Source organism: Tachyglossus aculeatus, chromosome 17 (genome assembly GCF_015852505.1).
Source record: "Tachyglossus aculeatus isolate mTacAcu1 chromosome 17, mTacAcu1.pri, whole genome shotgun sequence".
In the NCBI taxonomy this organism is placed as follows: domain Eukaryota; kingdom Metazoa; phylum Chordata; class Mammalia; order Monotremata; family Tachyglossidae; genus Tachyglossus; species Tachyglossus aculeatus.
In genome coordinates, this window is record NC_052082.1 from 49,657,574 (window position 1) to 49,670,812 (window position 13,239).

Consider the following 13,239-nt stretch of genomic DNA (forward strand, 5'->3'; position numbering starts at 1 on the left):
AGTGGTGGCCCAAGGTTTCTGTGAAGTCTATGATTAGCGTTGGGTCTTTATGTTCCCCGACAAGATTTACTGCTAAAGGTGTTAACGGAATGTGTAAAGAAGTGTTTTTCATATTTCATGTCTTCAAATTTCTCCCCTTGACCAAATTTCATTTAAGTGCTTATGATGATGGCATTTTGTTAAGCGCTTACTATGTGCAAAGCACTGTTCTAAGCGCTGGGGAGGATACAGGGTGATCAGATTGTCCCACATGGGGCTCTCAGTCTTCATCCCCATTTTACAGATGAAGGAACTGAGGCACAGAGAAGTGAAGTGACTTGCCCAAAGTCACACAGCTGACAATTGGCGGAGCTGGGATTTGAACCCATGACCTCTGACTCCCAAGCCCTTTGACTCTTTCCATTGAGCCATGCTGCTTCTCTAAGTGCTTATGTAGTGTGAAATTCAGTGTCTTGGGATTCATTAGCATTCTAGTGTGAGTAGACTGGGAACTTGTAAATCACTGGAGGAATTCTTTCATTTGGTGAGGACTTTTGAATATAAAAAGTTTTGAGTGGTGTTTTGTGCTAGGGAGTTTAAATTAACTAGGGTTATTGGGCTGTATTTGGAAGGAAAGCCTGGGCCTTACACCTTGTTTGTCATTTCTGATTTTTTTTTTCTAAGGGGAGGGTGGGCATCCCTGTATGAGTGATTCTCTGGCTACTCAGAACTGTAATTAATGGTCAGAATGGTGAGTTCTAATCTTCTTCACCACATGATTCTATCACAAAGTCAACTGTATGGCAACACAGCTGGCAGTCAACATTCTGGTCTTAAATTATAGTCTCAAGTGACATTGTGTTTTCTCATGCCAACACATCCTTTTTTGTTCCTGTGAGATTTTATCTGTCTTCGAGCTGATAATTGATTCATGAAATTTAGTCCTGGTAAAATATTGCGTTAAGGACAAAGATAAGTTGCCTTCCAAAGTGAGGAAAAGCAGCAATTCATATGTTTCTCCCTGTTCTTTTTTAACAGAAATGGCAGGATATTATTAAGGAAGTCAAGTTCCTGCAAAGAATAAAACATCCCAACAGTATAGAATACAAAGGCTGCTATTTGCGGGAGCACACAGCATGGGTAAGGACCTTCTCTTCATGGCACTTTAAGAGGTGTTTTAGTTAAGAGTGAAACAGTTCAGAATGTGTTAAACCATTTCTGGACATGGACCTGAACTCACTAGTTCACATATCTGCTGAATTCATCGGCCTTCAGTTCTCAGATCTTACATGTGTGTTAAAAGCAATGAAGCTCAAATTTCATTCTGAATAGTGAATTATATATCAACACATTTATTGCTTGTCAAATGCCGTGTTTCAAAAATCAGTGATCTATAAAATGTGCACCCCTTTATAGTGTGGAACCAGACCCTCTACTAATTACAGGTGATGAGGCTCTACCTCCTTAGTAATACAAAAGCCCCATTTTAAGGTATTAAAACCTTGAGTTTGATTCTTAATGTTAATTTTGATTCTTTAAGTTAGTTTTCCTTAACTGCATTGGTCTCCGTTCTGCCTCCTGAGATTTGGTCCCTACCTTGTAAGATTTGACGTACTATTAAGGTAGAGTGATTGGTTAACCAAGTTGTAGCACATACTTTTCAAAACATATTAGAGAGTTCAATTTTCAGCATCTAAGAAATTGTTTTCATCAGCTTTTTGGATATTAGGTTAAGCTGGCTGTTTATAATTGCAATGTATATGTCATTTTTATTATGCATTGTATATAAAATGAGCATTTTGTGAAAAAATGTTTACAGTCTTTAAAAAGACATTTAATGATCCGAAATATCATTGAGTGTTCATTTACATGAATGTTCCAGTGTTAATTATATGCTTAGGTTTATTCCCCTGTAGCCAGTTAATCTTTAAGGGAGAAGCTGATATATGTTTTCCTTTAACTTTTTAACGTGTATTAAGCATTTAATAAATCTATAAATTATGTAAAGTTAAAGACTGTCTTGTAAATAGTTCCTTGTTGGGGTGGAAGGGGCAGTGTGTGCGTTGATTGGGGGGAGAAGCCAATGAATGTAGAACAGCATGACTTAGTGGCAAGAGCACGGGCTTGGGCGTCAGAGGATGTGGGTTCTAATCCCGGCCCCACCACTTGTCTGCTTTGTGACCCTGGGCAAGTCACTTCACTTCTGTGTACCTGTTACCTCATCTGTAAAATGGGGATTAAGACTGTGAGCCCCATGTTGGACATGGACTGTGTCCAACCTGATTACCTTGTACCTACCCCAGGGCTTAGAACAGTGCCTGACAAATAGTAAGCGCTTAACAAGTACTATTATTATTATTTTTATTACATCAAGACAATCCCTGGGAGGGATATAGGTGGGGCATATAGGAGTCCTGAGAAGGTCCGGGGGTGGGGGGCCGGGACAGGGTGGGGGGGAGTCCATTGGGGTATTGGAGAAAAACGAAGAGGGCAAATTAGGATGGCCAGCCGAACAAGAAGCTAGCAGATGCAGAAAGTAAAATCAAAGGCTGTAAAAGTTCCACACTTGTACTAGAAGTCTAAAATATGAAGAGGGATAAGTTGAAATGCTTGATGGCTAGTGAAATAATTGGCATATCTGAGTTTTCTAAGAGGGAAAGAAACCAAGGTGATAGGTACTGCCTGGCCTTAGGCCCTATAGTAAAGAGAAGAATGGGTATGCAGGTAAGAGGTGCAGTATTATGTATAAGGGCCAGTGCAAACAATAAGAACATACAAATCTTATCCGATAAGAGGAGTGTCATAGAATCTCTTTGGCTGAAATTCCAAACCCAAACAAAATAATCTAGTAGAACTATTGTATCAACTACCTAAACAGGATGAAGAAATTGAACAAAGAAGTGTTAGATGAGATTGGGGAAGCTGTATAACTAACTAGGGCAGGTAGTAATAGTGGGAGATTTCAGTTACCCTCACATGGATTGGCTGAGTAACTTATCAGAACTAGAAGTGCAGGTTAGGTTTTTTTAATAGAGTAAGTAGCTTTTGGAACTAATCCTAGGGACCACAGGGATAGGTATATATGGTTGACTTACTAAAGAATATAAACCATTCATTCATTCAGTTGTATTTATTGAGCGCTTACTGTGTGCAAAGCACTGTACTAAACGGTTGGGAGAGTACAGTACAACAGACACAGTCCCTATCCATAACGAGCTCACAATCTAAAGGGGGCTTTATGTATACATAAATAATATACATAATAAACATACAGGTATATATAAATAATATAATGTACATAAATAAATTACAGGTATATAAACATAAATAAATTGCAGATAAATACACACTACTATTACACAATTACATTTAGCATTTTTGCTTTCAAAGAAAAATGAAACAAAACCAACACAAGGATATTCAATTTTAGAAAAATAAACTATGATAAAATTAAAACTGTAGAGAAAAATTAAAGAGAAGCTGTGAGGCCTCCTGGAAAGAGCACAAGCCTGGGAGTCAGTGCTAATCCTGACATTGCTGCCTGCCACTGTGTGCCTTTAGGCAAGTCATTTAACTTCTCTGCCTCAGTTACCTCATGTGTAAAATGGGAGTTTAAAACGGTGAGCTCCATGTGGGACGTGGACTGTGTCCAACCTGATTACTTTGTATCTACTTCCAGTGTTTAGTACAGTGTCTGGCCCATGGTAAATACTGAACAAATACCATAAAAAATATGAACCAAGTTGATTTTTTTAAAAGGAGCAACTTAAAAGAAGCCCTGAGGTAGATTTTAAACACTGCACTGGAGGCCCATCTCAAATGTCTAAGGACAAAAAACATGGCCATTCCCAGAAAGGGTAAAGTCAATAGGGTGAGGAGTGCAGCAAGTTTAAGGCTGCATAGCATGGCAGGTCAGATTCACCAAATTTTAGGTAGATGAAAACATAGTTTAAAAAGCACCTTGCAGTGGAAGCCGGAGGGAACATTGAAAGATTATTCCAAAAAAGGAGCTGGCCAGAAAATCAGTTGGCCTCCTTGATCAGTGTGATATTAAAGATACACTGAGGGATGAACTGGGGCTAGCCAAGAGGCTCACCAAAATTTCTGGTTTAGTTTTCACTGAGGAAGAAGTTAGTGAGAGCTTCACACCCACGTTGTTTCCTGTAAGCCAACAGTCCAGAAGAACTGGTTCAGATTGTGGTGAGCCTACAGGATGTTTTTGACTAATTGCTAAATAAATTACCGGGACTGGTTGGCATTCACGAGAGGTCTGAAAAGAACAGTATGGGGAGATTGCAGGATTCTTGGCAAGAAGGCGTAAACGGTCATTACAAGTGTCCCCTGTCCTGGAGGATGGTCCAGTCACCATTAAACTCCCATTCATAAGAATGGTTCTAGTGGTGATCCTTGGAATTATACACCAGTGAGTCTCACTTCTATTCCTGGCAAATTTGTAGAGTCTATAATCAAGTTTAGTAGCAGAGTACTTGGACAAAAACAGACTGCCTGGGAAAAGGCAGTCTGGATTCAGTAAAGGGAAACTGTTTCGATGTTTTGTCAGAAGTCTTTGAAAAGGTCAACAAGCATGAGAGTAGAAGGAAACAAGTTTATGGAATATATTTAGGTTTTCACAAGACCTGTAACGAGATTCCTCGCCTTTGACAAGGTTCCACACTTTAAACAAATCCTGAGTAATCGTGAGATTAGAGAAACTATTCTGTCATGGATAGAAATCTGGTCAAAAGGTAAGAAATGCAGAGTAGGGATAAATGCTCCTTTTTCCAGCATGAAGAAGTATAGCTATTTAGGTCAACAGGCAGTAACATTTATTGAGTGCTTACAGTGTGGGAAGCAGTGTACTAAGCACTGTAATATTATGAATTACGTGTATTGTGTATTATACTACATGTATGTTAATTCACATACTCTCCCCATTCCTCACACTCTAATAGGAGAGGTTAAGGGGTGGGAAGGAGGCATTTCAAGTAAGAAAAACAAAGTTGACCAACTGAACAGTTTCAACAAGAAAAAATTGTAGCAAAATTTGATAATCCTCATATACCTCTCACCACTGGTAAATAGGTTTAAGTTATTGGAAGACAGGCTTCTGCCCAGTGCTTGGGCACAGGCACCAGGACATCAGTATATCTAGATTGTAGATGAGCTCAGGAGGAAGGCTCCTACCCGCCTCCACTTCAGGGTTCCCCAGTGATCATTATTAGGACTGCTTGAGTAGTAAATTTGTAAATGATCAAAGAGTGAGTGCATGGTAAAGTCTCCAGTTTTCAGATGTCACTGAGCTCCCCTGGCTATGAAATGCCATAAAAATAGGAATAAACTGCAAGAAGATGATGAGCTGGTTGATTGGGTGGGAATGTGGCAGATGAATTTGAGCAAGACTAGAGTAAACCTCCTAGACAAAAGCAAACCAAAAACTGTAGGTTGTAAACTCTGTCTTGACTTTAAAAATGCCTTAATTTTTGTCAACCGTTGCTCCAAATCTCTGGTCTAGGGTGTGGTGGGGTTCCATAAAATGCTGGCCATTCACCATCAAAGTATTTATTGAGCACTTATGTGCAGAGCACTGTACTAATGCTTGGGAAATTCAGGAGGCTTATTGAAAACAGCCTCATCTGGAGTAATTTGCAGGTTTCAGTTCACTGCATATTAAGAAGCACGTGATAGAGCTGTGAAAGATACCACAAGGAACATCGACATGATCCGGGGGTGGGGAAAATGGTCTAAGAAAAGATGAGGACTTTGCAATCTGGCTGAAACTTACCAAATCATGGAGGTCAGTCAAGTTGTATTCATTGAGCGCTTACTGTGTGGGCAGGGCAAGAAACAGTAGTAGTCCATATTAAGCACCTGCTATGTGCCATTGCTGGGTTTCAGAAGCACGTTCCTGGGGTGGATAAATTTCAGTATATAGACCCAATAATGGCATTGTTTATTTTCTTATCTCTTTTAGGGACAGATTGTGGATTAAATACAAGCTTGCTAAAGACCCGTATTTGGTCAGGGCCAAGGGCAGATTTGTTTTTAAGGGTTTTTAAGGTAATTTTTCTTTTGTTTAATGTTTGCATTATTTTTCTTTCCATGCAGCTTGTAATGGAATATTGTTTAGGATCAGCCTCTGACTTACTAGAAGGTAGGTCACTTATTTTTAAGATACACATTTTTAAGATATAAAGTGAAGGTCTTTCTGTAGATTTCAGAAGTAGGTGAAGATTTAATTTTGCAAAATGAAAACTTTGAAACTTTTGTAGAGTATGAGTTTTTTCTCCCACCGGCTTTCGGTAAGTATTCCACCATTAACCTGGAAATTGATGGTTTTTTAGACTCTGTAGTGGGCTGTACTAGCACACTTTACCCTCAAGATTTGGGGCTTTTCAAATTTCAGGGGCTGGAAAGCATTGGACATAGCATTGGAGGTTCTTCAGTACAGTCGGGATTCTTCATAACTGGCTGTGTGTTGCAGTCAGGGTGTACTAACAGTGGCAGCTGAAGGGACAAGAGGGCAACTGCATTTTTAAATGATATTTTGGCATTCAGGTTTTGGGGAAAATTTGCTCTTAACATGCAGAATAGATTCTGCACCTTGAAAATGGAATGAGCAGTGTGACTGTGTGTGTGTTTGACCGTGTTGGATGGGCGGGCGACAGACAAGGGGGAGAAAAGAGTGGACATGATCCTAAATCTACCCCAAGAATCTGCTGTAGAGAATCCATGTATGGGTTATTGGGAGTGTATTATACTATAACTGTATTACAGCATGGGGGAAAGCAGAATTTTTGTTGTTGTTGCTTCCAAATGTACAGTCTCCTTTACTTCTTCACACCAGCCAGTTTACATCTCTCACTCTAAAAAGCTTTATGAAAATATGTACGCCTTGTGAATTGCATTATTTCTTTGGCTAATTAGTATCAAATAAACTCTTTTTAGTTCACAAAAAGCCATTACAAGAAGTGGAAATAGCAGCAATTACACATGGTGCTCTCCAGGGATTAGCCTACTTACATTCTCACAACATGATCCATAGGTAAGAGCTTTGAAAATGATTGCCCAGGTAATTAGCTTGTTGAATTTATTATGGCCTGATCAGTCTTGCAGTGAATATTTTTATCTGGGAGGGAAGGGAAGAGGAAGACTGTGAGTGGCTATGCCCCAGAATTTGTAATTTTGCAGAGGCTTTGATATGTCATTGTGGTGTCTCTTCTCCATTGCTTTTGTATCTGGTATCTAAAAAACCGCTAGTAACAACTGTAATCTGCTAGGATTTTAAGCCTGATGGGGTAGGATTTCATTTACGATGTTTTCTTATAGTGTAATATAGTGACCCAAGCTGCTAAGAAGTAACTGAATAACTAAATAGTTGTTGGATTTGTAGTAGCCTTGGATTACTTTAGTTCTCGTTGCCTCATAACTTCACTGTTTCCCTTTGGTGTCATTGTGGAGTAGTTTTCATAAGTATGAAGTAATTAAGTAATTAAGTAATTTTGATACTTAAAATTTTTCAGAGGTACACTATAGGTAGAGCGTATAATTCTACCTATAATTTCATTATGTTGATGTGATCATTTGCTTTCAAATTGTGCCTTTCCAGAGGTTTAAATTTAAAAATGACTCTGGAGGTAAATTTGGGGCTAATAATGGATTAGTGTGTTACAGGATTTAGCCTCTTTGTAGAAGTCTGGGAATATCTGGAAGGTCCAAAGTAATGAAATCATTGCTTTACTTTTGTTTTTCCACTTCACCCATACATTCTCATTACAAATTTAGGTTTTCCAGAAACCCAGGAGTTGGTTTCAATTAACAATTCATTCACTCATCATTAATTATATTAATACTTGGAAACTCACAATATAAACCCCAACCTGCAATTAAGTGATTTTCTATAGTTAAATTTTCTTCTTTGAATTTTTCTTTTTCTTCTCATTTCTAAACATTGTTTTAACCCTTTTTCCTTCTAGATATTTTTCTTCCTAATCTGGAATCTATTTGAGAATTCGTTTTAGATTCTCATCATCAGCTCAAAAAAGGAAGATCTGTAATTTTTATTTTTGTGTTCCTTAACCAGAGATATCAAAGCAGGAAATATCCTCCTGACAGAACCAGGCCAGGTGAAACTTGCTGATTTTGGATCTGCTTCCATAGCATCTCCTGCCAATTCTTTTGTGGGGACGCCATATTGGTAAGGAAATTTCCTAAGTGTCCAGGACAACCAAAACCAAATGTATCATCTTGTCATAGTAAATTCAGTGTGGGGCTATTTCATTTGTAGGGGGCGGGCAAAATGTATTTTTTGTTTGTTTCTGGATTTGTCAATGTTGTGTTAATTTGATTGCACTTTAGAGACTAAAATAATGCCTAATAATAATAATAATGTTGGTAATGCCTCTTTCCAGTTTATTCACATGTTGCTCTTCCTTTTCTCTCGTGCTCTCTGCTTCTGACCATTTCAGAGGTTAAGCAGGAGAAGAGAAAAATCCTGAAAGTCAAGCCAGTCAGTTTTACTTCTTAGTAGCAGTTCTGGTGAAATGGTTGATGAGTTAGGAGACTAGAATTCTTCTCAAAAGTGAGGATCGTGATTATTGGGGGCTTCATTTATCCATGGTCACCAATCCTGTTTCTAATTACTTCCAGAAATTGGTAGTTAACTATTCACGAATTGTTATGGTCTATACTTCTCTATCAGTACTCTTTTCTTTATTATGCTGTAAGATTCATGTACTGAATGAGAGAGTCTTTTCCACCGCCATTTCAAAGTGAAATGTGAAATCCGGAGTTGCAGATGTTAGCATGCTTGAAAGCCAAAGGCCGACAGTCATTTTGGGGTAATAGAGACAAAGAAGGCAGATTTTAGTTTTTTGCTACCTTTATAGTACAGATAATGTTACTAGTAAAACATTTTGTGGAGCGGATCATTTTTGTTCCTACTTGTAAAGCTGCAGTGAACTGTGTAGAACGCGATACAAAGCACTTCAGATAGAATCTGTTTGCTTTATTTCATACATGTCTGATTATTACTCGCTGTAGAAGGTTGGAGGACTCATTTCATACTTCATTAACACGGAAACAACAAATGTTTCTTAATTTCATATTGCTATAGTATTAGAACCTTCTTAGTGTGAATCATTTTAATTGCCACCCAAGCCAGCCAAGAAATGAACTCTGGGTTCACTGAAAAATTGTTCTTAATTACCTTGAAAAGGTCTTCAAATAATTGAAGTATATTTTTGTATCATAAAAAAGGCCAGAGTGGCCGAACAAAAGTCATCACGTGGTATGGTTTTGTTTTTTCTAGCGTGTATTTACCACCCATTCTGTGATGGCTACAAATTGTGTGTCAGTTTTGACTCACTAACCATCAGAATTTTAACCCCGTGAAAGCAAAAGCCAGGTAGCCCTGGTCAAAAATCAAGAAGAGAGAGGAAGGGATTCACCCAGGCTACCTCTCCATGCGTGGCTTCCAAGTCAGGAGTATGCAGTGCTGGGAGCTGCAAATTATAAAAGCACACAGGCTTGTTGAGAGCTTTTTTGCAAGACTTGCGGGATGCTGCCTGTGGAGGACAGTGATTGGGATGATTTCAACACTGAATCCTCAGGCCAAACCTCAAGATATTTCGTATGAACTCTCTTATGTCTTTTGTAGCATGGTTAGTTTTTTTTTTTTACAGTGTGTTTTTAGTTCTCATTTTGGATAGAATGCTGTTGAAGAACTAGGAAGCACTCATTCCACAGTGTCTGTCCGTTGAGAGAGAAGGCGGTGTGATCTAGAAAGAACTGTTCTGCACATGTGCGTGGCATTGATCAAGGGATGAGTACTAGAGCATGAGTTTCTTTGGGAATCCATAAAAGAACTGATTGTAATTCTGATATTCAGCAAATGGATTAAATTTCAATACATAATCTCTACAGAGGTTGTTATATAGTGAAATGTTTGTGAATATCTATAGATTGTTTTAAAAAATAGATTAACGTTTTGTATTTTAGGATGGCCCCAGAAGTAATTTTAGCCATGGATGAAGGGCAGTATGATGGCAAAGTAGATGTATGGTCCCTTGGAATAACATGTATTGAGTTAGGTAAGCCATGTCCTTTGTCACTATTTGTGAGGTTTCTGTAAAAGATGCTCTCTCTCCATTCCCTCTCCCCCTGAATGTAGCTAATTTTTTCACCAACTATTCAAAGCTATGAATGCAGTTCCTGCTGGGATGCTGGGTAAGGTTTTCTGTTTCATTCCTTCGTATGGGAGTTAATGACAAGGTTAACCAAAGAGCATGGTGAATATGAGTTTCTATTCATGCTATGTGACTCTAAATTTGTCTTATCTTAAAAGTGAGCTATGCAAAAGCTCTCTAAGGTTTTCAATACAGGTTAGGCACCCATCTGCCTTTGCTATTTACTTTTTTGGTTCAAATTAGCAGAAGGGTCAGGCCAGTGGGTCTGTCTCCACTAGCCCTGGCCCCTATTGTTAATCCTGTCCCCTGCTGTCTTATCCTCTCTGGTCTGGTGTCTCCCCTCAACCCCCGTAAAAAAACAAAAAAACACATGGTGCTTATCGGAGATGGGGAAATGGAGCCGTGACTCAGGCAAGCTTGTCTGCTGTGTGACCTTGAGCAAGTCACTCTTCTAGACTGTGAGCCCACTGTTGGGTAGGGACCGTCTCTATATGTTGCCAACTTGTACTTCCCAAGCGCTTAGTACAGTGCTCTGCACAATAAATATGATTGATTGATTGACTTAACTTCTCTGTGCTTCAGTTACCTCATCTGTAAAATGGGGATTGCCACATATGGGTCATGGACTGTGTCCAACCTGATGAGCTTGTATGTACCCCAGCGCTTAGTAAAGTGCCTGGCACATAGTAAACACTTAACAGCTGCCATAAAAAAATGAAAAATTCACTAGCTTATGTGTCTGCCACCTCCACTCTTTTTGGGTGCAGGGTCATCACCAGGGACATGAGCAACTGTGTGGGAAAGAAATTTTATTTTTGCCTCTTCCCCTCTTCATTTTCTTTTCCGAGATTTTTCTAAAGGATTTTATTCAATGACAGCCACTTAGTTTCTGAATAGGAGCATTTGGTACTGGGGGAGAAGCATTTGGGAATGCTTCACAGAGAATGCTAAAGACAAGAATGACTTAATTTAAAAGCGAAATAGCTAATTAAAAATAATCAGCGTAATGGGCCTATGGTAGGCAATCAACATTCTGAAAATCAAACTTTAGCTTAGTAGGAAATTGTACAGCTGTGTCCAACACGCCAGCAATAGATTCCGTGGGAAGGGTTAAAATAATCCAGTTTTACAGTGATTATCTTGCCTTGCCATCTCCCCCTACCTACTTAACAAAGACCACCATATCCCATGATGATCCGTGTGATTTATTTTTAAGAATTCACAATATTTGAAGGTATAAACACTGTAACACCTGAATTAGTAAAATCTCCAAATTATTTATGCCTGTGAAAGAGGGAGAAAGCCTGGGTGAAATAAACAATTGCCAGGGAGTCAAAGCCATTCCAAGGCTGACCGAGTTCTTCCAAACTTTTGGGTTTGGGATGGATCAGTCGTGGCCCGGATTCTCCTGGAGACTGCCTGGAGAAGGAAGTTCTCCTGTCATTGGCAGGGAATCTTGAGGAGAAAGGGAGGTTAAGTTCCAGTTTTGCAAGCCTTAAAATTGGTTTTGTGGTTGGAATTCTGGTTGGTCCTGGACCTCCAAGGACCCTTCACCCCGCAGAACAGAGTTCACCTCCCCATGTTTCTTGGAACCAAGGCGACAGTAGGACCGAGCAGACTCACTCCCCGACCAAAACAGAACTGGTCAGTACTAGTACTTACTCGAACTATAAAGAACCAAAAAGAAATCTTAATAATAGTAATAATAATAATATAATGATGGTGCTTGTTAAATGCTTAAGTTAAGTACTTGGAACCAAGGCGACAGTAGGACCGAGCAGACTCACTCCCCGACCAAAACAGAACTGGTCAGGACTAGTACTTACTCGAACTATAAAGAACCAAAAGAAATCCTAATAATAGTAATAATAATAATATAATGATGGTGCCTGTTAAGTGCCAAGCACTGTTCTAAGCACTGGGGCAGATACAAGTTAACCAGGTTGGACACAGTCCCAAGAGTATGGAGCTCATACTCTTAATTCCTGTTTTACAGATGGGCATGTAGCTCAGTGGTAGAGTGCAGGCTTCGCATCTGTGAGGCCTCATGTTCAATCTCTGGCACCTCCACTTTTCCTCTAGACTGTGAGTTCATTGTGGGCAGGGAATGTGTCTGTTTACTGTTGTGTTATACTTTCCCAAGTGCTTAGTACAGTGCTGTGCACAGAGTAAGCGCTCAGTGAGTACGATTGAATGATTGAATACAGCTGAGGTAACTGAGGCCCAGAGAAGTTAAGTGACTTGCCCAAGGTCACACATCAAACATGTGGTGGAGCCAGGATTCAAACCCAGGTCCTTCTGATTCCCAGGCCCGTGCTCTCTCTGCTAAGCCAGGCTGCTTCTCGTAACATTTGTGACTTCCTGACAAGCAACGGAAGTAAACTTATTTGCCCCCAAAATAGGTCAGTATCGTTGCCACGATCAAAATCCCCCCCTTTCCTCTGTCCTACTCCCCATAAACCACATGTCTATCTAAGTTGATACTGATTGTCTCAAAGATACCTATGTCAGCATCCCCACCATACAACTTCCCCATTTAGATGGAATTTCTATTGACTTCACTGGAGACCCTGGACAGGGGTGGAAGGTGAGTGGCAAGAGAATTTAAAGGTTGTCAGCATTTCCTGCTGGACATATTTCAGTTGTTAATGGACATACATGTGCCTTTCTTAGATACTGATATTACAGACCTTTTCTTGCCACTCAACTAGGATACGCTAATGGGTCTGTCAGATATCATTACTGTGTTTTAAGTCTTAATTGATTAAAAAGCACTTTCATTGGTGGAACTGCCCAGGAACCCATTAGTCTGTGTGAACCTCTGTTTAGATGCAGCTGCTATTTAGCCTTCCAAACCGTCAACTTAGGTTTAATCTAGTACATAAAATAGACTTTCTTCAGAGTAAAATTTTTATTCTGGCAATAAAGCAACTTCAGGGGGTGTGGCTCCCTTGACATAATCGTATTTGGAATTTGGCTGCTTCTAATTGTGCTTCAGGAATGTATTTAACTCATGGTCACCCATTGCCCTTTACTTTTTATTTTTTCACATCAAATTTTTTGGTGAAGTGTTATA

The 13,239-nt window shown here is 39.4% G+C and overlaps 1 protein-coding gene across 3 annotated transcripts in view; it reads left to right on the top strand.

Annotated features, from left to right (window-relative positions):
- Positions 1-13,239, top strand: part of TAOK1 (TAO kinase 1) — a 133,552-nt gene that overhangs the window by 83,383 nt on the left and 36,930 nt on the right. For all 3 annotated transcript variants that reach the window (XM_038759151.1, XM_038759152.1, XM_038759153.1), the window contains exons 4-8: positions 1,018-1,119; positions 6,085-6,130; positions 6,925-7,021; positions 8,060-8,173; positions 9,976-10,067. In XM_038759151.1, the coding sequence (XP_038615079.1) occupies positions 1,018-1,119; positions 6,085-6,130; positions 6,925-7,021; positions 8,060-8,173; positions 9,976-10,067 (451 nt within the window). The remainder of the gene's footprint in view (positions 1-1,017; positions 1,120-6,084; positions 6,131-6,924; positions 7,022-8,059; positions 8,174-9,975; positions 10,068-13,239) is intronic.